The 27,681-nt window shown below is 41.8% G+C and overlaps 1 protein-coding gene across 4 annotated transcripts in view; it reads left to right on the top strand.

The window, feature by feature from the left end:
• The window catches only part of OPCML (opioid binding protein/cell adhesion molecule like), a 524,690-nt gene that overhangs the window by 288,013 nt on the left and 208,996 nt on the right, over window positions 1-27,681 (top strand). For all 4 annotated transcript variants that reach the window (XM_028120822.1, XM_028120823.1, XM_088018155.1 and 1 more), the window contains exon 2: window positions 3,895-4,127. In XM_028120822.1, the coding sequence (XP_027976623.1) occupies window positions 3,895-4,127 (233 nt within the window). The remainder of the gene's footprint in view (window positions 1-3,894; window positions 4,128-27,681) is intronic.

The following is a 27,681-nucleotide window of genomic DNA, read 5'->3' on the forward strand; positions in this document are numbered from 1 at the left end:
CTGAGAAGGTGCCTAAGATTGAATTGTAATTCTGGTTCTCCTTTCTGACGGTTCCCACTTTATAAGTTGTCCACGAAAGAATTTACCTTTACTTTCGTTGTCATTTACACCATCCAACTATTGTCAAAAAAAAGGGTCCCTTTTGAAGGGAGCCCCACCAAAGTAAGCAGAGACATAATGAAAGTAATGGTACATCATTTTATCAGTAATAAATTCATGGCAAAGCGATGCCTTCTCTATCTTGGAATTAGAGAAAGAGGTGTTTTCTGGCAGAGGACAATGTGATTTGGCATATTAAAATAAACAGCATTCAAATTTACCCACATTTCTGGGTGTATTGGGTTGAACAAGGTGCTTCTAAGTAAAAGAGAAACGTATCTTTAATAGTCATTTGATAAGGCCTGGTAAAATGTTAGCAGCATACTATCCAGATATTGTGAAATTGAATGAATTTAATACTGAGTTACAAAGCCCTGTGCAAGTCAGGTATTTTTCAATTCATTGCTTTGAAAGAAATTGAAGGAGGAACTAATTGAATTGTCAGCTGTGAGATCATTAAAATAATTTTTGAGGCTGTATTACTATGTGATTGTTGGCACACGTCTTGGAAGGGGTTCAAAGAATTGAGTGGCACTGCTATACAAGATTCTCCCTTGCTTATGTGAACTAGGTTTTTCTCAAACAAAAATAGGAATTGAATTGATCCTGAGCTCTATCTCATTCTAGCAGTAATGATATTTATTCAAGGTATAATTTTTAAAAAGTTTCATCTACCCCATTAAGTACTATATTTCCTGTAAAACTTTACTTTTTATGTATAATTATACTTAAAAACATGGACAATATATTTATGTTGTTTTATCAATATTGTCCTTGTAATGATAATTCATTCTAAGAGAAGATAGTATTACTCCGAGTTTTATGATCACAGAATATAAAAGAAATCTCAATTTCAATCACTCTATATATTTGCAAATAAATATGATAACTGATCAATAAAAGATTTTTAAGCATGAAATACTACAACAAGATAAAATCTTGCACAGGACATATGTTGGAAACACAAGTTACAGTTTTAAAAAAGAACAACGTACATTTTATGACTAATAAAGAAGAGCTTGTTCATGAATTTTGAAACTAGATAATCAAATCAATATTGCATTTATATTTTATTGAATATATGTATCTATGAATATTGTGACAGTTTAATTTTAAAATCTGAATATTCTCCACAGGCCAACAACGCATCCTTTTAATTTAATTTTTAAAAATTATATCAACTTAAAAATGTGCAAGAGGTTACATAATTGACCAAAATAAAAGCAGGAATATGTGTTTGCACTTTGTCACCTGGGTTTGTGTGGTTCTAGGGATTAGAAGGTGACTCTCTTTACTCTGTCCCAATTTACCATCCACTTCTAGGCTTGCCAGTTCCTGGGACTGCACAATTAGAACTTCATTGTTAGGAGTTATTCAAACAGGGATTTGGTATTTATGAAAACACAGCTGTCATAAAAAAAGGTTGCACAGTAATCCTTATCAATCATTTGCAACTGAAAGTGAATGAATGAGTTTATCTTTTTTTTGTTCCCCCTAACAAATGCTTTTGGAAATGTAGAGTGGGGAAGTTTCATTAGGGCTTTTGGTCTTCATAAAGGAAATAGAAAGTTGCTAGAGAAGGAAAAAACTACACAGAGAGTGAAACTAGGGTCCCAGGATATGGAGGAAACAGCATGACTACATATTTTCTTTTTTATCACCATGACACACCTATGAAGGTGGCAGTCACTCAGTGATACTTGAATTATTATAATCTAATGGTAAATGCAGTTGGACCCCCAAAACTAGTGGTGTTCAGAGATATCTGTGGTCACGTTCCAAAAACCTATTTCTAGGAATATTAGAGTATGATTCTATTTCAGGTAAATAAATCAACACACTCTTTATATATGTGAATATACGTCTGTAAGGAGTGAGATGTGGAAGAAGTAACCAGAGTGTTACCAAATTAAGGACATCATTTGTTCACATGTTTAACCATGCTTATTTCATTTTTGTAGTTTGAAAAGCAGCAAATAAAGAAAATTTAGAAGAGGAAAATTTCTTCCTTTGAAAGCATCTAATTATCAGCCCAACCTCAAGGTTGCCAGGACCTGCTGAATGATAGGTGGACCTGTGCATAAGACTTCTGTGATTGGAAGCTAGTATTATTTCTATGTGTCCTACCAACCAGGGAGAGTGCTTTGCTAGACTGAGCACTTTCCCCTTTCTACAGAATCTATCATGTTAGTGCTCCAGTATTATTCTGCTCCCATGACCGTCAGGCTGTGTCAGGCTGGCCACATTGCTAAGGGAAATCACCATGTCCAAATGTGCATGATCTCTCCTCTATTGCCAGTGTCCTTGGTGTTCTCATCCTCTGAGGCTTGTCAGAGGATCTCTGCTTTCAGTCAAAATGGGATCAGATTTGGTGAGATATGGCAACGTTTTTTCTGTTTTCTCAGGTGGAGGTGCTGGATTCATGTTCCTTGTGCCCAGAAGGTTGGCCTCATACTTCTTTGCTAGGACTTCTCCAGAGAGCAGTGGAGGTGTAATTGCACCTTCCTATTTGCCCAGATACTGTAACTCAGGTTCAGACTAAAGCGATGAGTGGCAGGTGGGCACACCTAGGGCCCTTTAACTACCTCCCTTTTTTGCAATCCACATTTATAATGGATTCTCTTCTCTCTATTTTCTTTTTTTTTTTTTTTTTTAAAGAGAGGTAGGGATGAGCAGTGGGGAGGGACAGAGGGAGAGGGAGGGAGTAAGCAGGCTCCATGCCCAACACAGAGCCCTACTCGGAGCTCAGTCACATGACCCTGAGATCATGACCTGAGCAGAAACCAAGAGTCAGACGCTTAACCTGTTGAGACACCCAGGTGCCCCTCTTCTCTCTATTTTCTTTACACAGATTATAGGATCATGGTGCACATATGCAAATTTTCTTTCTGACCGGCAGGTGTATTTATTTCTGCATTAATCTTGAGAGACTGCAAGTCATACACACCATAAAACAAATTCCACTTGCGTTCATAGCTTCCAGTTGTAGGGAAGAGTGGATGTGGGGTATGAGGGGGTAGAGTTCAGCTCTTTACCATGATGATGACCGAGGTGACATCAGCCATATTGTTCTCATGGAGGGGGGTGGCCATAAGAGGGAGAAGGAACGCTGCCTGACCACTGTCTTCTTCCTTCTGCTGACATCTTCAGAGGTACCCATGGCTTCCTCAAAAATTGTTGGCTTTCAAGGGTGAATTTTATCAATCCGTGTTATAAATTGTAGTTTGCAGGCTTTGGGTAGCTTAAGGGTACAAGGAGATTATCAATACCAGGGAAGGCTGGAGGTAAATATGTTCACTTTTTGACTAACAACAGGTTAGGTATTTACTTTGTGGATTATCTGTGACCTATTTGAAATACTGATCCACTTTTCTCACCCTTATGCCCCTGGGCCACCTCTCCCACAAGGTGGTAAATGTGCTCAAGAAATATAAACTAATTTTCATATAAGCCTGCGGGGAAAAATAAGATGGTAAGCAAATATACAGCAAAGATATTCACATAATATGCTCCTAAATCAAATAGAAATGATTTTGTATCATCGGTTCTTCAGGATGATTCAGGCCACTGTTACCCTATGTTCAGGAAGTTTCATCAATAATTGATTGTTTCCTTTTAGCATTGGGTTATGTTGTTTTATTTAGTCCTCAAAGTACAGCAACCACATTTATAATGCAGTCTCTCAACACTCTCTTCCTCCCTCCCCTACCTCCCTTCCTCAATGTTTCCCTCCCCGTTTTCCTCTCCCCTTCCCCCAAATCTTCCCTCTCCTCTCCCCACACCCCTCACTTACAGGTGTACCATAGATGACCGAGTCACCCGTGTGGCCTGGCTAAACCGCAGCACCATCCTCTATGCTGGGAATGACAAATGGTCCATAGACCCTCGTGTGATCATCCTGGTCAACACACCAACCCAGTACAGCATCATGATCCAGAATGTGGATGTATATGATGAGGGCCCATACACGTGCTCTGTGCAGACAGACAACCACCCTAAAACTTCCCGGGTCCACCTCATAGTGCAAGGTGAGTCACAGCTGGATCTGGGGGTTAGTGGTCCTGTCGATGATGGAAGGGAGGCGTAATCTCAGTCTTTGTTTCTACTCATGTATGAAGACATGAAAAACATTTTCCTCTATGGAACCCCAAGGTTGAGTGTTATGTTTTGGATTCCTTCCCATCTGCTGGATTCTTGACTAAGTACTGAATATCTTCACAGTTTCTCAATTTTATCTCTGGTCCTTCTGTTCTTATTAATAAGTTGTTTGGCGTGTGCTGGTTGAACTATTAAGTTACTTAGCACTTTGGAGTTGGGCAAGACATACTAAAAAATAGAGATATTACTATTCTCTGTGCCTTTTAATTACCTTTCATAGGATTATTTCATAAGAGGTTAATAACACTGATGTGATGTTATGTGCCTTGTGACTGGCTTTTGCATGGTTGTTGGGTATGCATGTTCCAGAAGGGGTTTCTGGGAGCTGAGTCAAGTCCTCCCTGGTATGAAGGCTGTGTCTGTGCATCCCTTTAGCCTCACAGTGGAGCCGAGATTAAGAAGGTTATTAGTCAAAATGCTATCTCCAGGTCTATGTCAGAAATAATATCTATATAATTTTTTAAAAGGGGAGGTGTTCTCTAACATTCTCCCTCTAAAAATCTGTGTCAGTATACCCAAGCATATTATTCAATAGTTTTTCATTAGAATTTTACAATGTAGGAAAAAAATAAGGCTGAAGAAATGTCAGATACCCAATTATCAACTATTAAATATTAATAATTAAAAAACACATTCAAATAGCAGCTATGAGAATTTGGACACCATTTTAAAACAAGGCAGCAATACAAATGAACTTATTTTAAGCTGCCCCCAACTAACATCATCCCCCCACCCTCATCCCACCATCACTATGTAAAGCAGTTTCTGTCAGGTATTGACTCATGGTAGCAATGAAGTGCTAGGGAGACTACTTCCCATCCCCTGGTGCCATAGTTTCCTCCTCTAAAGGAGAGGCTTGGGTGGACCTTTCTCACAGTCTCCTACACTGACCTGTTGGAGTCACACACTGAGCTCTCAGAAGGAGTCCCTGGGTGTGATTCAGTCTTTAGTAAGTGCCTTTTATCAGATTGCATCTGCAGTAGACTCAACGAATTTTTTTCAGTTTGTGAAATGTGTGCGGCATCTTGGCTTAGCTAATGTGGATGTCCTCACCCTTGCTTTACTAAAGAATATAATATTGCTCATTTCAGTTGGTTTCATGGAGAGTTTGAATAGAGGTTAGTGTCTTTTCACACTTTTGTCACTTGTAGAATTCAGGGGGGCCATCACTTTCTTTTGGCTAGAACAGCTTTTTGCTATGTCTCCGGCTCTGTGGGCCATTTGTTACGGCATGTGCAGGACCAGAGATCAGTCTGCTGCAGCGTTGTTCCGCAGCAGGCCCTGGTGCTGCCATATTGTTTGAAGCCCAATCTCAGTTCAGCCTTCCAGCCCTTCTCTCCTCCCCGAGGGCTTTCAGATGCCCACATCAGCCTGCATTTGACAGTTATCTGTACACTCAGCTGTTTCCATTCTCCATACCTGTCCCACCCAGGGGCTTGGTTTGGTGATAATCACCGCTTTGGAGCTACAAGATGGCCTGCCATCTGGAGATCAAGACAACTGTCATGTCTGATGTTTTTTCTCAGAGGCTGGTAGTGGTGCTTGGTGAGATCAGTTATCTGAGATGAGCTGGAATGTCTGTTGAAAGTTCCTGGGGGTGCAGAAAACAAGGGAGTGTGAGTTCTCACTACCCTGCCTGCCACTTAGGCTTGGCTCCAGGCATTGGAAGTGACACCTCTGTGGCACCTTCGTGGCCTTGACAGCAAAGTTATCTTCAAATTCAGGAAATGCAGCACTGAAATAAAAAAGAACTGTCAGGCACTCTACAGAACCAGACTCAAACAGAACAAGGCTATCACTTTTTAGGAAATAAGACGGATTGTATAAGCATGTCAAGTCAATATAGGCCATAAAGGGCTAGTGATCCAGAGCTTCGGGGATAATGTGCTTCATAAGGCCCATGGAGCAATTCCTTGGGCTGGATATGGGAGCCAGTGGTGTCTCCCTGTGGGCCTCATAGGTTTGGGTCAGAAAGAGTCTGAGAACAGGCAAGAGCAGAGCAGTGAAGTGACTTCAATTTCAGAGGTCAGTTCCTCACAGTCTCCACATTTCAGACCAAGTGACTGTTGTAGCTCTGGGTGGCTGAGGTGGCCTGTGAAATCCAATGCGGGGAAGGCGGAGGTAAAAGGAGACAACCTTCCTGTGGAACACTTAGCAGATGGATCTTTCCATTTATTGAGAGGTAAAAGGAAGACCCACAGGGAGCTACATTCTCTTCTGTCTTGGTTAGCAATGGGGCAACTTGTTCTTTCTTTGGAGACCAGTTGAATTTCTAGTGGGTAGAAGCAAAGACCCTACTGCTCAATTAGAAAGAAGTCCAAGACTCCTCCTTCTTCCCAGCACCTATCAGCTTTTGTCCAGTCTATAGATTAATTCTTCAGACTTAGTGTTAGTTCAGGTTAGATAAAGATAATGAAAGTTTCCTAATCCTCTTAAAGAAGATTTATCTGACTGAGTAGAAAGCTTTTGGAATACAATAAGGCATGTATAAAACTGAGGCCTAATCTTGCCTTTAATTTCAAACTGCTGATGGGTATTGATTTTGCAATGAGAAAAACTGAAAAATTTCCGAGCTGCAACTTGTCTGTTTAGAGACAGAGAGAGAGAGAGAGAGAGAGAGAGAGAGAGAAAGGAGTTTATTTATTTTCCGTCCATTTGAGGATGTTAGAATCTCATCACCTCTGCCAACCAAGTGCCATTAGCAGAAGGGAGAGCAATCCCACAGGGTCTTGGCTTTGTTGCTCCCTGCTTCTGCAATGTGAGGAACTCAGACATGCTCTGTCACTAACCTCGCAGCCTGTCCTTTGCTCTTTTATAAGGTGGCCTTTGCCACATATCTGATGGGATTAATTTCTAGGTCTTCTGTGAGAGAAGAAGCTGTGTTTGTTAAAAAATTATCACTGATACCCAAGGCACATCTTGGCCATGGAGTGGATAATTTTAAAGCGCCATGTTAGTATGTATGATAATGTGACCTAGACTGTGGACCTAGGTTTTAAGAAAATCCAGAGCAAGAGAGAAGTGTTGCTATGGAGTCAGATTAGTCAGGTAGGAAAATCAACCCTGTATCGGATGGACTGATGTGGAGAGAAGCCGGATTAACAGGGAATAGGTTACCGCCATCACTCAAAAGCTGGGACATGAGTGGGCTGTAGGTCTACCTGTGGAGAGGGAGAAGATTCCTCCAGGAAATACTATCCAAGGGAAATTGGGAGGATTAATCTTTTTTCTTAAAAGATTTTATTTATTTATTTGACAGAGAGAGACACAGCGAGAGAGGGAACACAAGCAGGGGGAGTGGGAGAGGGAGAAGCAGGCTTCCCTCGGAGCAGGGAGCCCGATGCGGGGCTCGATCCCAGGACCCTGGGATCATGACCTGAGCCGAAGGCAGACGCTTAACGACTGAGCCACCCAGGCGCCCTGGGAGGATTAATCTTAATGCCTCGAAAGAGGAAGGATTAAAAGGATATCACCTACATTTTTGAGTTTGGGGAAACGTTGAAGGCCTGGCTAGTAATCGTGGGATTAGGATCCTGCGCCACTAGGATAGGAAAGCATTAGTCTTGCTAGGTTTAGGGATAAGGAAAGCACAGACATTACACAGGTCCTATAGAGCTAAGGTGTGACTCAGGATCAGAAGAGGTATATTTGAGACTTACCATGAATCTTCTAGTAGAAGAATAGGTGAGATTTCTGAGATTAACTATTCCTACAGAACAGCAGGAACTACAGTTTATTTATATCTATCCCCAGCACATAGCACACCATGTGAGGCATACTAGGCATTCAGCAAATGTTTGTAAAATGAATGGAGGGGCAGATTGATACAGCAAATGAAATGGCATATGAAGGCAGTGACCATAAAAGCCCCTTCAAGCATATAGGGGTGGGGAATGAGTCAGACACTGCCCAGATGACTTGGAATGTGCAGTAATTGGGAACAGTTCGCTGGAGGGATGAGGGTCTTCAGTGTGACAAGCTTAAGAGATACACCAGGGATAACATGCATTTATTTAGCTCTCTATAGCACTGGTCACAATCTTTGTCTCGTTTGACCCTTACAACAAGCCCTGGGAGGCTGCAGTGCAGTGACTCTTCTCATTTTGCAAATTAGATAACTACAGCTCATGGAGGTTAAGAGAGCGGCCAGGGTCCCCGGTGAGTAAGTAGTAGAGCTGGGGCTTGAACCCTGGCCGTAGGACTCCAAGATCAATGTCTCTCCAGCATACTCCAGCACCTCCTATGCCAACCGTATCTGAGGTTAGTTCTCTAATCTAGATCCCTGGGAAATTTTCAGTTATCCTTTCTTCTCCCCCCCTTTTCCCTGCTACTGATATTGCATTGTACTAGCAGAAATTGAGGACAAAGCTCAAGAAGAAAATTAGCAGTGGGGGTGGGATGCCAACGCTACAATAAATGGTGTAGAGGCAGAGAGAGGCAAAGGAGATAATTAATTTACTAGTAGCTCATCCCTCCAGGGATACACGTTTTTTTTTTTTTTTTTAAGATTTTATTTATTTGAGAGAGAGAATGAGAGAGAGAGCATGAGAGGGGGAAGGGTCAGAGGGAGCAGCAGGCTCCCCGCTGAGCAGGGAGCCCGATGTGGGACTCGATCTCGGGACTCCAGGATCATGACCTGAGCCGAAGGCAGTCGCTTAACCAACTGAGCCACCCAGGCGCCCCGGGATACACGTTTTAAATGTTACCTCTTTATCCTATGTAAGTACTAAAAACTCTGCCCCTCTGAGAATCCGGTATCTAATTGTGATTCTGATTGTCATGAAGTCTTCAGCACTCTGAAACTCCGTGGATACCCTTGTGTCACCATGGTTGCTGTCCTTGTCCAGGATAGATCGGCAAGAAGATAGGCTGGCTCTTTGCTTCTTGGATATTGACATTTTCTGTCTGCTCTCTTGGCTAGTTCAGAAATCTGTTTACTACCAGGTATTTCTTTTCCTGGATTCGACTCCTCTCACTCAGCCCAATTGTATGCAAATGGCTAGAAGTGGTGAATTATGTGTATACTTCTCACATCTGAGACTCTACAGCAAGCTCATGCGATTTCTGTGTCTGCAAAAGACTGAGTCTTTGAGCCTGGAGTCCGTTCAGGTGAGACTGTTTGGTACCCAACACTGAGTTTAGAAGGTGGAGAAGTCTCATCTGCCAACCAGTCCAGTCCTAGATTCTGCTGAGCACCGGCCAACTTCTGCACTGGGCACATGAAGCATAAACCTTAGCTCAGTTGATCCTCACACCAAACCGACAAAGTCTACAATCAGATTCACATTTTAAAAATAAGGAACCTGAGGCTTAGAGAGATTAAAACTTTGCTCAGAGATGATGGCACTATTAAATGCTTTAACTTCCCTTCACTTGACTTGTCCTGTAAAACAGCTATCAAAATACAGTTAAAGCACTTGACTTGCATTATCTCTTTTGATTATTCTTCACAAAAGCCCTGGGAGACAGAACAGAAAGTCACCACATTCCGGGGAGCCTGGGTGGCTCAGTCAGTTAAGCGTCCAACTCTTGATTTTGGCCCCAGGTCATTATCTCAGGGTCGTGAGATCAAGCCCCACATCTGTCAGGCCCCGCACTTAGTGCGGAGTCCACTTGAGATTCTCTTTCTCTCCCCCTCCCTCTGCACCGCCCCCCATGTATGTTCTCTCTCTCAAAAAAAAAAAAAAAAAAAGTCACCACATTCCAAGAAAAGAAATTGAGATTCAGCGTTGAAGTCATTTGTCCAAGTCCTGCTCCCCAGTAAGTGGCAAACCGCCTCTTCAGGCCAGGTGTTGTGATTCTAGATCCCATATGTTCGCACACCAGCCTACTCCTAGTTAAGCAAAAGGACAGGTAAATGTTACTATTTGTGAGAAAAATATAACAAGTTCTGAGGTGCTGCTAAGAAGAGTGGATACCCAGGAGCCTGTTGCTGGCAATGCTGAGGCCGGGGAGGCCAGAGAGCAGATGGGCCAGGCACCAGCAGAGTGTTTCCTGTGGGCAGGGGAGGGAGCCCTGGCAACAGGTCACAGTTGTGCCAAGGGCCAACCTATCTTCCTTTGCAACTAACCTCTTTTTTCAAGCTATTTTCTCCTCTTCTCCCAAATATTACAGTCATTTAAATTAACATGTGTAATTTTGGGCCGAAAGAGAAGCAGGCAGTCAACCTGAAATAAATTTAATTTATTCAGCCTCTATTTTAAATTATAATCACAGTTGTTCTTCACAGAGGCAGGGTAGAAATGTGGAAAAGAACACGACTGGGTATGAAAAACCTCATTCCCCAGCCTGAGTTCTGCTCCTGACATCCAGGCCTGTATTTGTAGGATGTTCCCTTCCTGGCTTCTTATCCTGGGGTGACGAATAAAATGCAATGTACTTGATTTTATTTAGGTACACATATGCATACCTTGATCTTACATATTATTCAAATATAAATATTTGTGTTTGAAAATAAGATTCTGAAAAAGGTTCGATAGACTGCAAATTCTGTGTATATGTGCAAATAAAGCACACACACCAAAGGGTCCACAGTACAAAATAAGCATAAGACCTTCTCTGGGCTTCGTTTTGTTGGTTTTGAAATGGAAGGTTTGAAGAAATGGTAAGGAAGTCCTTTCTAGTTATTACATTTTATGATTTATTAATGTAATTTCTCTGGAGGATTTTCGTGTAGCCAGGCATCTCTGTACTCCCCAGCGTTTCGTCCTTTACCCACTGATGGGGAAATCAGAGGGTTTGCTCTTGCTCTCTTTCTCATTCATATTTTCTTCGGAGCCCTTAAGATTTGAGGTCCTCTTGCTAACACCATTTTTAGTGGTGACTCTGAGCATGGCTCACCCACACCGGCAGTGGCTCCCTTTTGGGTTACAGAGGGTGGAAAAGAAAGATATCCTCTCCTTCCCTGTTCCACTCTGACACTGGCAGCCCTACAACCCACATCAAATAGTGTTAAACATGCTAGCATTCTTAATTTAGGGGTTGGGTAAATTGAGAAGGCCACTACGATTTAGAGGGGATCAGGAATGAAGTTGTTGCCCTCAGAATGCCCCCAGCACACAATAAAGGAAGGTTCTCAAGGGTCATATTCCACCAGAAAGGCATCCCCACGCCAGCTCCCTCCACACTTGACCAGGCCTCCTGTCTCAGGGTTGGAATGAGGCACACACTCCCACTCTCCATTCTAAGGTCCTATCCCTTCCCTCTGATTGGGTCACTCATCTCTTACCTGAATGGGACAGCCACGTAGCTGGAATAGAATTGAGGCTCACTCTACCCAGTCTCCAGTTTGCCACACCTCTCACGACATCATGTGTCGTTGATGACAACACAATCCAGCACACATTTTGTAAAAATGAATATTTCTCCTTTTATCAGGTCTCTACTCCTGTTGTAAGGAGAAATATGGGGCTTTGTTCTCTTCTGTTTAGAAGTTAAGATCGTCACACACACACACACACACACACACACACACACAGTCACCCAGTTTGCACACGTGTCATGGCTATTTCTGTTGTGGCCTGTGGAATTCCACCCTGCCCTCCATTATATATGTAGGCTCAGCCTTCCTCTAGAAGGAAATGGGGGGATATGTGTTCAATTCCTCCTGTAACACTTACAATGTTTTAGTTATAGGAATAAGGAAGAGTTGGATTTTCCAAGGGGAATGAGACCAAGCAAAATTTGATGTTGAATGAACACATTGTCAGGGCTGGGAGATGGTTTGACCCAGTCTGCTAAGGGGGCAACATTTTCATTTGAGACCCCTGGCTTTAAAAGTGTGTGGGTTTAGGGGTCCCTGGGTGGCTTAGTCAGTTAAGTGTCTGACTCTTGGTTTTGGCTCAGGTCGTGATCTCAGAGTCCTGAGATCAAGCCCCATGTCAGGCTCTGAGCTCAGTGCAGAACCTGCTTGTCCCCCTCCCTCTGCTGCCACCTCCCAACTCTCTCTCTCTCTCTCAAATAAATAAATAAAATCTTTAAAAATAAATAAAAGCGTACGGGCTTGTTTTGAAGCAAAGACAAGAGATTTCCACATGATCTAAGATGGTGCCAGTCCTGGAACCTAGTTTGGTGACATACAGAAGCCAGAGAGAGAAGTGGCAGAGCCTGGGGCTGTCATCTGCCTTATTTTCAAGAAAATTAAATAAATGAAACAGTCATAAAGTCTGTTCTCAAAATCATCACTGATGTGGAGATGGAGGAGAAAATGAAACGTCTGTTATATATATAATATAATAATATAAATATTATATATATATATAAATATAACATAAATATTATATTCTACTCAATTTGCATGGTGATCTCAGCTCATTTCCTAAGAGTCTAGTCTGTCCATAGCTCAAGTAAATACAAGGAGATCTTTCCTGTTGTGAGCAGAGGAAGCAATCACATTTTAAAAGAAGGTAAATTATTAATGTTCATAAATTCCCCTAATAAATTAAAGTTCATCATGACCCTTGTATAGTCAGGATCCTACACAAGTTTTCAAATTTCAACACCTACAAGATTAGTCATAGCTTAGCATCAGAATAATCTGTGAATTCAGAATAGTGATGTTTTCCTATATGGAGCCCAAGCACACACATTTGGAGAATCTGACTTGTAGTCCAAAACCTGGAGTTGAGTCCCTGGTTAACAAGGTTTCCCTCAGATACACTGTCTTGGCAAAAATAACTATCCTTTGTACTTACCTCAATTTGGCTTCTCATAAAGATATCAAAGAGCCTTCGACTATTTACTCACTAATAATTCTCCTCTATAGTTATAGAAAACGAAGAGTAATAGAAGTTAAGTAAAATAATCACAAGGAAAGCAGTCAAGGATTCGTTTTTTAATAATCACAAATCATGGCTCTCATGCACGGAGTCCCTAGAATGGCAGCCCATTTTACAGACACAGTCCTATTCTGTTTTCCAGTTAGCCCCAGAAGGTTGGGGATGTATTTTCCTAATTTTTTGAATAAGGAAATGAAGTCTCAGAAAGGCTGAGGAAGTTGCCTTGCGTCACCAGCTGTGATTTCAGCTGTGCTCAGTCTGTAGGCAGAGCCCACCCTGAACCTCCACGTGGAACTTCTTCTTGATTCCGTCCCTTTCCTATAGGTAGGCCAGCCTGCCACCGCAGGTCATTTACAATACACGGGCTCTCCTTGCCAGGTTGTTTCTGGTTGAAGGATTTCAGTCTAATATCTCTGCAGTTAGGATCTCTCCTCCTTAAACCTTTTCTCTCCTTCTGTTTGTCTTAGTAAGTACAACATCTTTCTTGAAGTTAATATCAGGTTTATATCATCCTGCTAAATTGACATTTCTGGTCCTTGATTGCTTCCATAATTCCCGCCTCCGGTTTCTGCTCCTTTCCAGAACTCTTCAAGTTGGGCATCTGTAGATGCCTTTGTATGTCCCATGCTGTACTTAGCTTCTTCACTCAAAAACCGGTTCCTCCTCTCTTAGTTCACATTCCTATTCATGCCCACACCATCCTTGTGTGAAACTTTTGCTTAAGTTTTGACCCTTCTTTCTCTTTTGCTTCTCTGTCAAAGCAGGTGTGTCCAATAAAGTTATTCCCTTCCTTTCTGTTCCCACAACCACCACCATCGAAGCTCAGAATCTTACTTCTCAGTGACTTTTTAGTCACATCCTAATTGCTAGCCAATCCTCAGTCTCTGCCTCCTTATAATCCAATTTAATGCCGTTGTCTAACTATTCTGGATGCACCCATCTGATCATGTCACTTCCCTCTCCTCATAACTTTAGTGACTCCCTATTGACGATGAAGTCAAATCCTCTTAGATCTCTTTTCCAAGTGCTAAGCAATTCATGGCCAAATCTACTTTCCACTCTTGCTTTCTACTATTCCGTCTGCGTATCTTACACATAACATAGCCAGACTTGTCCTTGTAAAACCCCCACCCACAGTGCCCTGCCTTCTTTTTAATTTCTTACACTATCCATCTGTCTTGAATGTGTTTTTCTTTGGATTTCCATATTCTGCAGACCCTTTCAAGCAGCATTGTCCCATAGAGCTCTTACCTGCCCAATAGCCCTTTCAGTGATGATAGAAATGTTCTGTATCTGCACTGTGCAATGTGGTAGCCATTAGTCACAACTGGCTATTGAAAACTTGAGATGTGGCTAGTATGGCTGATGAACTGAATTTTTAGTATTATTTAATTATAATTAATTTAATTTAAAATGGCTGCACAGGCTAGTGGTGATAATATTTGAAGAGCACAATTTTAGATTTTAAATATCCAAAGCCAAAGTCTTTCTTTGGAATTCTTTTTTTTTTTTTTTTTTTTTTTGAGTAAAGAGATGGAAGTTTATTAAGTGAAGATACAGTAAAAGCTCTCAAGAGTGAGAGGGGTCCCAGCAAGGTTGCCCTTTCTTTGGAATTCTAATACCATTTTACCTACACTCTCTTAAGATAGCTGAAAACTTTTTCTCTTATATTTCAGCTATTGGTGGACTTCACTCTTTCCCTCCTCTAGATTATAATTTCCTTGAAGGCAAGAGCCAGAGTTAGCTTCATAATTTTTTATATGGGTGCAGTTTAAGGATTGTAATCTGAATTGGCATGACCAATGAACAAATTTATATTAAATGTTACTAATCCATAAGAATAATAACAAAATATCCTAAAGTGGAGGTTACTGGAGACCATACCACAAAAAGCAACATCCACCTTGGATTTCTTACCTTTGTTTCCCCGTGCTTAGGATGGATTGCTGTCCACTGTAGGCACTGAAAACTTTTCTATTGAATCGAGTTCTTAGTGAAACATTTTTTTTTTTTTTTAATTTCAGAATTTAGAGTTCCTGGGGAAAGATCTGATGCAACCACTTTCTTTTAGTGCGTTGGAAATCACCTCCAAACAAGATGCCTCCGAGGGCAGCCCGGGCAGGCAGAGCTGGAAGTTCATGCACCCAGCCTGCTGCAATAAACATAATGGGATGGGTGATGTCTTCTGATTGGCCAGCAAGCAGACATTAATGACCAATTAGCAACTGTGTTCAGGTCAATTAATTTATATTTGTATTTTGCAAACTAAAAGTTGCCCTGTTAGATTATTGATTCTTTGTCCCTGTATTCAATTTGTTTTTAATTGCACCATTGCTGGGCCAAGCCCTCCCTCCTGGCAAGCTCACAATAAATCTGCCACCATCTCAACAATCAACAATAAATGTGTCTCTTCATGTCATTATTAATATGTCTCTTGGATTGGTTCATTACCATGGTTAACAGTTTATAAGAGCTGAATGGCACACTGCCAGGAGGATTCCTTTTCCCAAGGGTTATTTTGTCGTGATAGGATTGATGTCCTCAGGGCTGCATGTGTCTGAGGAAAGGGGCCTGGGATTTAATTTAATATAGCGGGAATGCCAGCTACCTAATCCTCTTTTTATCATAAACAGCTTTAGAAGAAGATAGTATTGGAAATAGAGATTTTACCCCCTCTTACAATTCTTCTTCTTCTCACTTCCTGTTCTCTTTTCATCTTCTTAATTCCTTCTTAATTTCTCTTCAGATAGACTTTTCCCCTCCAAAACAGCATACCAGGTACATGGGTGATCTAAAATCCCCAAGTAAGGGAACATGGGTTTCCCAGGAGCTAGAGTTTTATGATCGTTATTATTGTTATTTGAAAGCAGAGGGGAGTTCCCTATATTTGATGTGTGAATGATGACTAACAGACCTACAGAAATACTGCATTCAGAATATCACCTTAATTGGCATCAGTACTGGAAAAAATAAGCTTTATCTTAGACTAGAGATAATCATTAATTATCTTATTTTTATTGGCTCTTTTAGGTAGTAGAATTTTTCAGGGGGAAAGTACAGATTTTAAAGATTTTTTTTTTTTATTTGAGACAGAGAGAATGAGAGAGAGAGAGCACATGAGAGGGGGGAGGGTCAGAGGGAGAAGCAGACTCTCCGCTGAGCAGGGAGCCTGATGTGGGACTCGATCCAGGGACTCCTGGATCATGACCTGAGCCGAAGGCAGTCACTTAACCAACTGAGCCACCCAGGCGCCCGAAAGTACAGATTTTAAATGAATTTAGAGGTTAGCAGAAGAGGTTCTCTGTGTCCCAGAAATGCCAAGTGAGAAACCTGGATGGAGCAGAGAGCGCTTTACAAAACCGCCACAGTGGCCTGAGATCTAATAACAGTCCAGACGTTTGTCATTTCCAAGGCACACGTTGCTCCAGGACAAGAAATGTGACCTCCCTCAGACACAGAGTTAACAGTCAATTTTTGGTTCTGGATATAGATTTTATACTTAATTTACTACTAACCACACCCACACACATAACTTCTGTCCTTTGCACCAAGTTCTCCCAAACAGATCTAACTGAGCTTATTGCAAGAGTGGGACATGGGGGAGAGGGGTGACACCTGTTGTTTCACTGGATAGGAGTTCAAGTAGCCCAGGGGAGTGGACGGCACGGGGAGTGGGGCCTGGGCCACGAAGATTTAGGAAACCAAGAGACAAGGGAAAGAGATGGAAGAAGAACCAAGAGATGCTTGGGGGAGGGAGCCCCTGAAAATGCAGGGAGCAGAGAAGGGTGGAGAGGGTTCAAGAGAAAGGGACACAGGGCACAGAGGACATCCGCCCGATGGCGGTGAGAAATCCATAGGCCAAGCTCAGATGCCCTTGGCTCCTGAGGCTTTCCATGTGGGCTTCTCTAGTGCAACCCACGTTGTAAGTTGTTTGCAGGACAGCCTGCACTTTTCTCCACAAACGGCCTGCCCTCCACTTGCTTCCCTGCTACTCCACTTGAGCTCATTCAGCATGTCCTCTGCAAGAGGCCGAGAGACACTGAAGCAGTCACCCAGGTGGACCATCAGGCTCAGGCAAGACTTTGGAATTGCACCCTCTGCCCTCTTCCTGCTCCCCAGGCACCAACAGTGCAAACTGGTCACAGCTCAGGCAACTGAAGGTTGGGTTTATGTTTCCACAGTGCTCTAATACCAAGGGCAATCCAACAAAAAAGTCAGTGTTCATGATAACCAAACCTTAATTAAAACATATACAGAAGAGGAACCCAGTTGCCTGGCTGCTTCCAGGTAGGAGGTGTGCACAACTTAGCTTCTGGTTTGGCTGCTTCTTCTGGAACCTTAAATGAGTTACTTAAGCTAAGTTTCAGTGTCTTCACCTGTAAATTGTAGGAAATAAAGCCTGTCCTATCTCCTTCTTAAGACTGCTGTGCATAAAGTGGACAGCACTCCATACTTGAGTAAGTCTTGTGCAAAGAAAATATTATGATTATTTGTTTTAGGATGCTAGGCTAATTTCTGAAAATGCCTCTGAGTTTGCGTGACAGGAATGAAGTTAGGGCGATTTAGGAATACTTAGAACCATTCACCACTACTCATCCTAATATAGTTTTAACACATAAAAATATAGTCACTGGCCTCATAATGTTTTAATAAATTATATTGGATCTTGTGGATAATGATGGAACTATGCCATCTTCTGAGTATATATAAATCTATGTGCTAGGCCTCCTATCCTTGAAGTTTTATGTCATTCTCCTTATTATTTTTAAATATTCTTCTCCTATTTTTGATATCGTCATAATATTATAGTCTCACGTCCAAAAGGTACTTCTGAAAAAATACATATAATTATACTTAGTGAGAGAGGATTAAGAGGTGAAGTAGACAACTTTGAGGCAAAAAAAAAAAAAAGAACCACTGAATCATCATCAAAACTTTTGTCAAAGACTTTGTTTTCCTTAAGAACCTTCCATGCTTGCATAAATATGACTTAATGTAAAGAAATGCAAAACTCGGATACTTTCTAAAGATTGCCTCTTTAAGGGGCCACTACCACATACCAAATGGCATAGCTTTATCTGTAATGAATTCCCCTTATTTCTATCACATCCAAAGTAAAATAAAATAAAATAACAAAATAAAAGTCTATGCTCCAGTTTTTTTTTTTTTAAGTCCGTGGCTACAGCACCCCGCTCCCCTGAAGTGCCCACTTTAAACACCCCACTGATTTGAGCATTGAATGACAAGCCGTGAGCCCTGGCCATGGTTAATCCAAAGCACCAACAACTAATAACAGAATCAGAAAACACAAAATAGCTACTTGAGGAATAAAGCTTCCCAGTCCCTGGTTCTGCAACAGCAGGGTGGAAAGTGAGGGGACAGGAAAATCAGAGTTCCTTTAAAAAAAAATTATCACACATAGAGGCAAAATGTCCCCACAGCAGGAAGGAAAGTGGAAAACATACCAAATCAATCACCTTAAAAATAAGACTTAAAATCTTCTACTACCTAAGATGTAGGTGGGAAGGGAAGAATGGGCCCAGCAGCTTGAAAATCTTTTATTAAACTGCATGCTGACTACACGGCACAAACAGGAAAATGCAATTAAGGTCAGGCCATTAAAAAGACGCCCAAGGATGGCTCTGAGAAAGACCGGAGGGTCAATCAGCAGGCACTCGGGCAACTTGCAAAGGAAACTCTGAGAAAGTGCCAGGCAGAGGGTGGGAGCACCTCAGATGGGACATTCCCGAAATAAGATCTCCTTGGGGCCTCGCACACTAAGAGGTGAGAACGTGACAGCAGTGGTGGGAGAGAAGGCGGAGGTGAGAATGCAGGGCCTCCCAGTACCTGCCCTCCCGCAGCTGGAGGACAGGGTCTCACCAGTAGCATCAGAAGCCTTTGGTTCTAGCTTCATTTCAAACTGCAGTGGTGTTGACCCCATTTTGGCTAATGTGTTCGTAAGGAACATACGGGAGCAGGAGGTGAGGCCATTTCAAATAAGAGTCACTTGAGCATCCCCATGGTCCCACAGTCGCCCTTCCTCTCCCTCAGACTCAGTCCAGGTCCAGGTGGTACCTGCTGACTATGAATCGGCAGGTGTGGAGCCCTGGGGAGTGTGCACACAGGTCTGCTCAGACGATACTGAAATAATCTGCTAATGAGGAGCTTGACTTCTCATTGGAAGCTTCACAGAAATGGTGTCAAGAGAAGTCTCCGGGTTCAGGGGCCTTTGCTAGGGAGTGCCGATTCCCTGGCTAGTTACAGAAAGCCCAGGCTTGTGGGGACCGCCTCCCCACCTCTCTCTATCCCGTGCAGCACATAACACTCCTACTTGTGCCTGCTTAGTTCAGGGGCTTCCCCGAATGTGTACTTGCAGGTTATAGGAGCCCAGACCTCCTGAGTTTCACCCCATCCCCCACCCCAGGCTGTGGCTCTGTCACATCGGGCTGTAGCCATGGAGTTACACACCACATTTTCCCACCAAAATATAAGCATCGTGAAGATGGGGGCAAAGCTTCCACCTCGCTATGCAAAAAAATATTTACTTCCCACGTATGGCACAGCACCTAACACCGATTGGATGCTCAAAATGCTTAATAAATGTGTCTGGCATGTAATAAGCAATCAATAAATATTTATATGATAAGATGGCTGAAAATATTTGATTGAGGGGAACTGAAACAAATTGATTTTGGCATGTATGTGCATCAGAAATAATCTACAAATCACGTATTATTCAGGGATAGCTATGGTGTGAGTCTGGTGGTAACTACCCATCCTTCCTTCTGTAGGCTATAAGAGAATTCTTAAGTCAAGACTGGTTAAGACAGTGTTAATCTCCATTCCAGCCTGGCCTGTCTCTAATCTTGGGCTGATTCAGAATCTCCTAATTCTTTCTTCCATCCTACAGAGCCCAAAGCCACTGGCTGAGATTTACTGTCCCACCCCACTCGGCTCCTCTTCTTTGGCTGGAGACGGCGCGCTAATTGCTGTGGGGTTTGTGTGTCCTCAATGCTCAGCCTTCATGACACTCCAGAATTCATCTATTACACATATGCTGTGCTAGTCCTTTCTGTTTCCCATTTGCTCCTGCAGAAGTCTGTGCAGTACCTACAGGACAGCCTTGCCGGTGTGGACAGGTTCTCATAAGGTTTCTAGCAGAAATGACATCAACTACAAAGTGCCCATTCTGGCTGCAGCAAGAGGGGTTTTATAGACTTCTCTGACTTTGGGAAGGGGAAAATAATTTCTAGGTATAATACAATTTGGAACATGCTCCCATTTTCCCCAGAAACGATTGCCTTGCAGTGATTTTCTGTCTCTGAGAGTAAATGTTCCCTGGGCTGCAGCTCCTGTGAATCAAAGCATTCCTGGTGCTAGGTGAGTGGAGTTTGTAGCTCAGTCAGTTCGGGCTGCTCACAGGAGGCCCGTGCTAACATCTCCTTCCCTTATTCTACTGCTTTCTGAAGGTGCATTGTTCCCTTTCCTCTTCTACTGCTTCCTTAATCCCTCTGCCCCTTTCTTAATCCTCTGCCCTCCAAGCAGGTGGTGCACTCACCTACCTTTTGCAGCAGGGAAAGCCTCTTTGCAAAGGCCTGAGGGCCAGGCCAACTTTGCCAGTACATTTGCATACATTTACATTTAGTTGGCCTGCAAACATGATGATTATGCAAAGTCCTGCTCCTAGCAGGAAAGGATTCTGTTTGGATTCAGGAACTCTCTGTTCCATAGAACACAACTAGGTGTGAGAGGCGCTGTAGTCATTGCTATTCCGTGGAAGGGTGCCCGAATGTGATTGATGGTAATGAAGGCTGGACCCAGGTGTCGGCAGGACAGCTCCAAGTACAAAAGTCACCCAGCTGGGCTCCTGCTTCCATATCCGCATCTCCCCAGTGTCATCTTGCCCATAGTTAGGTGAAGAGTTAGAGGGCTGCCTCTCACATTTTGATAGCATGCCCTCTGGCAAGCTGCCTGAGCGGCTCTCAGTGCTCACTGTGTTCTCAGTGCTCTCCTCTCTTCTAGTAAATTCAGCACATCTCTGTGGAAATCAGCTTTCAGACCACCAGCCTGCTCTTCCTTCGTGTGGTGAAAGCTTTACTGGGTCCTTGATCCATTTTCTCTCTTGTGAGAAACGTTAGGTTCTTAGGTACAGCCGTGGTGTGAGCATCCTTTAAATGCAAGGTTCTAGTGCTTGGTTTGCAGAAAATACTCACTTCGTTATAAGAACAGAGTATGGTGAGTCAAAAGACATAGAAACTACTCTAGCTTCCATTACTTGTGCCGTCTTAGGCATACGGATTAACTTTCTTAGATCTGTTTCTTGCTGTATAAAAAAATAAGGGAGAAGTATATGGTCTCTGAAATCCATTCCTCCTCTGAAATTCTAGATTTTTATGCCTGGGGTTATGTATTTTATAATACATTTTTGTAATCTTCCACAGATAGATTTATATTGTAGTCTATCCATTGTTTCATCTGCTTGTTCACTAAATATTTAACACCTACTAAGTGAAAGCATAATCAGTGAAAATATGTTGAGCGTCATCTTGTCATCTCTGCCTTAAGTGCTTTGTGACAATCCCGAGGATAAAATAATGTAAATCATCAGCCTGCCTTTCGCAGGATGATTTCCATACCTCCTTTCACTATTTTACACTCCGTCCTTGGGGGACAAGAGATTGATTGTGTCAACCTGAACACCTAAAATGCACAATGTGGATAATAGCACTCAATAGTGTTTGCTTAAATAGAATTAAGTTGAACCCCGCTTGAATTCTAAAATTTGCCCTTATTTTTACATTTTTAGTGGGGGAGCAAGGGCAATGACAAGGAAGAGAGTAGTCACAACTAAATTATAGTTTTCTTTTGTATTTATTAAAAGTGTATTTCGGGGGGGTGGTCACCTGGGTGGCTCAGTTGGTTAAGTGTCTGCCTTTGGCTGAGGTCATGATCCTAGGGTCCGGGGATTGAGCCTGTCATTGTGGGGCTCCCTGCTCAGCGGCAGTGTTCTTCTCCCTCTCCCTGCCCCTCCCCTCCCCCGGCCGCTCATGCTCTCTCTTGCTATCTCTCTCTCAAATAAATAAATAAAATATTTTAAAAAATAAAAATTAAAAAAATAAAGTGTATTTTGGGAAATGTTAACAGGTAAGTGGATAAACCACCAATCTAGTCTTACTTTAAACATTCCAAGGTAGGCTGGGTAAGTCTTTGTCCCCTGGATATCAAACTTCTTAAAAAACAAATTAACCTACCTAATCATTTATTGAATGTCTATTATATTCACGATATAGTAAGAACTGTGGAGAGGAATGGGGGAAAAGTCCAAAGAAGTTTTATTCCTTAGGGGAGACTGAACATAACTCATAAAATAATTAGAGAAAAATTGTTTAAACTGAGCAATAGTTAAAATATATTTTAGTAAAATATGTATTTAGTATTTAGCATTAGCCTATCAGTGTTTATTTACTTTAAAAATAGATCAATTTGATATCTCCTCTTGGAAACCTTGGGGGCACCTTGTCCAGAATTAAACTCAAATGTTGCCTACAACAGTGTTTCCCCTCAATGTTTGGCACCACCATACACTGAGTTCCATGAACCAGAAATATGACCATTCCCTTAGATACCTCTCCCCAAAGTCCCTTTAAGCATTGGTACTGTCTTAGTTGGCTCCAGCTATATAACAATATACCACAGGCTGGGTGACTTAAACAATAGAAATTCATTTTCTCCCAGTTCTGGAGGTTAGAATTCCAAGATCAAAGTGCCATTAGGGTTGGTTTGTAGGGAGAACTCTCTTCCTGGCTTATAGAAGATGGCTTTCTAACTGTATACTCACATGGCCATTTCTCCATGTTCATGTGTGGGGAGAGAGAGAGAGGGAGAGAGAAAGATATCTTTTGTGTCCCATCCTTTTATAAGGATGCTAGCTCTATCAGATTAGGGTGCCAGCTTGTGACGTTATTTAATTTTAATTACCTCCTTAAAGGCCCTATCTCTAAATACGATCCCACTGGGGGTTAGGGTTTCAACATATGAAACTTGGGAGGTCAAAATTCAGTCTAAACAAGTACCACATAACGTAACTCTAGCTTCAAAACAGCTCAAGCTATTAGTTGTTTAACACAGTAAAATTGTCTTGCTTGTTCAGATATTCCAATTATCTAGGATCTGGGAGAGGGCAAAGCGCTAGGTTCCATGCAATCATTCATGAATAAAACCTGACTGAGGTTCTGCCCCTTTCAAAGAAAGCATGATAACAGGGTCAACTCTGGTCATAGACGTCTAGCAGGCTGACTGGAGAGGAGGAAAGATTGAGCATAAAAAAGATGTGGATTTTTTTTAAAGATTGTATTTATTTATTTGACAGAGAGAGATACAGCGAGAGAGGGAACACAAGCAAGGGGAGTGGGAGAGGGAGAAGCAGGCTTCCCGTGGAGCAGGGAGCCCAATGCAGGGCTCGATCCCAGGACTCTGGGACCATGACCTGAGCCTAAGGCAGATGCTTAACAACTGAGCCACCCAGGCGCTCCTGGGTTGTTTTTGTTTGTTTGTTTGTTTTTGTTTTTTTGTTTGTTTGTTTTTGATGAGAGAAGCTTGTTTTCATCTATTTGGTTTTTGTTATAGTCTGCTCACATTCTTTGGCTAGAACTCCCAGACAGCTAGAAAATATAGTCTAGCTGTATGCCCAAGAAGAGAAGAATAGATTTGGTGAATATCTAGCCTGTCTCTGCCATACTAAATCCAATTCACCATTCTCCAAAAATACATCTTAATCTATCCACCTTTTTCCATCTAGAAAGAACAATCTAGAATAAGATACTGTTGTCGCTCGAATAACTACAAAAACCTACTAAGTTGTTTATCTACATCTTCTCTTATGATTTTTAAATGGTAACATATAAACAAAATTTACTGTTGTAACTATCTTAAAGAGTATAATTCTATGACAATAAGTATATTCACAATGTTGTGCAACCATCAGCACTATCGATCTCTAGAACATTTTCATCATCCCAAACTTGGTATACATTAAACAATAACTCCTTATCTCTTCCTCTCCCCAGCTTCTGGTAACCTCTCTACTTCTACTCTTGACCACTCAGATTACTCCTGCAGCCCAAATGATCTCCTAAAAAAGTCTAATCACACACATATGTACAATGTTTAGACCCTTAAATGACTTCCCATTGGTCTTAGCAAAATTATAAAGGTCCCTAATGTGGCCTCCATTCCCTGAGAGCTCTGATCCACAGCTGCCTCCTGGCCTAATGTAAATACACTGTCCCCTTTGGACTCTGTGGTCCAGGCACCCACAGAGCTCTTCATTTAGAGCTTCCTGGTTCCCTGGTCTCCTCTCACCTCTGGGTCTTTGTGTTGGCTGCTTTTCCTCTAAGTGTTCTCCCCTCCCCATTTGCCTTGTCAATTCCTATTAGCTTCCAGATCTTATCTCCATTATCACTTCCTCAGCAGTTGTCTCTCAACTTCCTGACTATGCCAAACCAGCCTATCATAGAATTTCATAGCATTTTCTATCTCTTTTCTGAGTACTCCTTGCATTATTGCACATACTTTCAAAATTTTGTAGTAAATATATCTCTTCCCACTGGACCTTAAATTCCGTAAGTGTGGAGACTGTACTGTTTATGTTCACTGTTTTATTTCTAGTACCAAAGTAATGCCTAGCATATAATAGGCATTTGACGAATAAATTATGAATGGACAGATGAATGCTATCAGTACCAGAAAGGGTTGAAATCAGAGTGACACAGAAGATGACCTGGAAAAAAGGAGTATGAAAACATTGGTAAAATTGGCCTACAACAAGGAAGAAGACATTCCCTGCTGGATGAAACAGCATAATTAGTTCTTATTTTAAATTTTATTATTTATTCATTTGCCATAAAGTCTCTTTAGCACATCACTTCTTTTTAAATCATAGTGATAATGATATGATGATCAAGATAATATTGAAAAAGAAGAATATTTCTTAATTTTAGAGCATGGCTTTCTTTGGAGGGAAGAGAAAGAAAAAACTATTGTTGAATGATAGCTACTGAACAAGCAATTTCACATGATCCTATATTTGATATTAAAGTTCCTTTAATAGAGTATCTCTGACATTTCTATTACATCCTTGAGAGCTTTAAAAAGAAATGAAACTGAGTCTCTGAGCTATAGAATAAGGCACTGAAATCACAAATAGGAAAGCCAAGAGTAGAATTTAGACATTCAGATTCTCAGATAGGCTTTATCTTTCTTAGTCCTGGTATCCCCCATAAAAACCCACATGTTTCAGTTCTCTAGAAATTGGATGAATCCATAATATAAATCAAACCCATTTAAAATCTTAAGAAATGTCTTAACCAAGCTCTTAGTTCTGGGTCCCTAGAAAACAGATCCCGATTAAATGCCAATGTTTTACTTTTGTGGTGAATTCCCAGGGCAAAGAGAGTGAAGGCAAAGGGAAGTGAGAAAGAGAAGGATGTGAAGCAAGAGGTGATGTTGCCTTATCGATACTGGCTTCAGATCGAAGATGAGCAGGGAAGCAGCATAGTAGGCCTCTTGGTAGGTCTTTCCACTCAGCCATGCAGGAAGTCTACAAACTAGAGAGACTATGTCTTGAAGCTATCCAGGATCAAGAAGAATGGAAAGAAGACTTACTGACCTGACTCCCTTGCCTCGGTTCCTATCTTCCTTTGATGTAAGTTTACTTTACAGGGAGTAGACTTCTCAGACCTCTGGGTTGCATTGGATGGGCCTTGCAGTGACCACTAGGAAAGCTAGATCCCATGTCCTGAAGGATGGCATTTCATTTGGAGTTGGAAGTGGTAGAGGATCCCAAGACTTTGGGTGGTCAGCCGGTCAGCTTCAGGTGGCAGAACTGCAAGGGCGTGCCTGGATTTGGCCAGCCATGGGGGCTGAAGAAGCTAAGCAAGCAGCCAAAGATTTGGGAGTCAAGGAAGCCAAGAGAATTTGAGGAGCAATGTAAGATGTCTGATATGCAGGCTTTTGAAAGACTGCAGTATTTGGTGTAGTTAGCTTTTCAACTGGAATCTTCTCTCACACTGGCCAGATGGCGAAAATGTAAAGACTGACAATATTGTCTTGGTGAGGACGGGTATCACCTGACACATCAGACACTGCTGTTGGCAGTTGCCTCATCTACATTAGAAAGTTGCTTGGCAATTTCAATTAAACCTAAATATTCATCTATTTTACATGCCCCAAGTTCAGGTTGTAGGTATTTTCCCAAAAGAAATTCATATAGGTACACATTAGAAGACATGAAGAAGAATGTTCACAGTGGATTTTCTTCTATAGTAATCCAAAACTGGAAACCACTCAATGCCTGTCAAGATAATAGATTAACAGGTTATAGAATAAATACAATGAAAAACTACACAGCTGTAAGTGAAGAACAAACTGCTAATACAGATGACACATAGGAATGTCAGATATCATGGCAAGTAAAGGAAGCCACACACAGGAGAGTACCTGTTAGAGTCTTCCATTTATATGAAATTCAAGAGGGTCATTTTAGTGGCAATCTTTTGGGAAGTTATTAAATAGGCAAGGGCATAATGGAACCTCTGGAAAGAGGAATATTTTATATCTTGATCTGCCTGGTGGTTAAACGGGTGAATACACATATACAAGTTCACCTAGTTGTACACTTAAATCTTTATTCTTTGTTGCATCTAAGTCACACCTCAATTACACACACACACACACACACACACACACACACACACCCCAGACCACCCTTCCTGAGATTTTATAAAGCAAATCTCAATCACTATGAAAACATACAAAGAACATCAAAACCCACAGCTTTGGGATTTGTTCATTAAAAACTTTTGTTTAGGAGACATAGAGTAAGTTTGTCCTCCATGGAGTTTGTAGATTCTACAAGAAAAGGACTGTTTTCAATTGCTGGGGAAGGGACCATCCATTGTCTTCTTCCACCTCTAGAGCCTTGACAGCTAGAATTAAAATAATGAATGATCAAAGGAAGAACAAACATTTAGGTCAAAACACAAGCCACCAAATGGATCATATAGACTGCTAAAAGATATTTTCTTTTTGCTCCAAGAAAATGATGAGGGAAAAAAATTGACTCACAAAGAAAACACAGAAGGATGACAAAGCTTTCGTCCAGCAGTAAAGATCAAAATTCAAGTCCCTAGAGCGACAAGAGAAGAATCTTGGGGAGAATAACAATGAACAGAGGGGAAAGGCATCCTAGAAAGAGGAGTCAGACAAACAAAGACAGGAAGAAAGAGGACCTCTTACAAAAGAACCAAACATGAAAAGAAGAGAGAGAAGTGCAGAAATCTATAAAAAGGCCACTGAAGAAGTGAAAAGTGCAAAAAAAGAAGGACTTAAGATGAAAAATAAAAATAAAAAAGATTAAAAGGAAGGGGTGAAATAGCAGAGGGAAAAGGACTCACAGATTGCTCTGAGGAAAAACATGGCTGTGCTAGAAAATTGATGTTTGCAGCAACAGCAGGGGCTGAGCCTGATGTGGGTCAGGAGGCCAAGCGCCATCCCCCCGGCTCTGCTGTGGCCAGACAGCCCTGGCAGTTGGAGCACAGGACCACCTCGGAGAAGAATCCCAGGGACAGGAGCCAGGATGGTCCTTGTT

Source organism: Eumetopias jubatus, unplaced genomic scaffold (assembly GCF_037043125.1).
Source record: "Eumetopias jubatus isolate StellerSeaLion01/CBP00866 unplaced genomic scaffold, mEumJub1_p1.0 scaffold_13, whole genome shotgun sequence".
Lineage (NCBI taxonomy): Eukaryota > Metazoa > Chordata > Mammalia > Carnivora > Otariidae > Eumetopias > Eumetopias jubatus.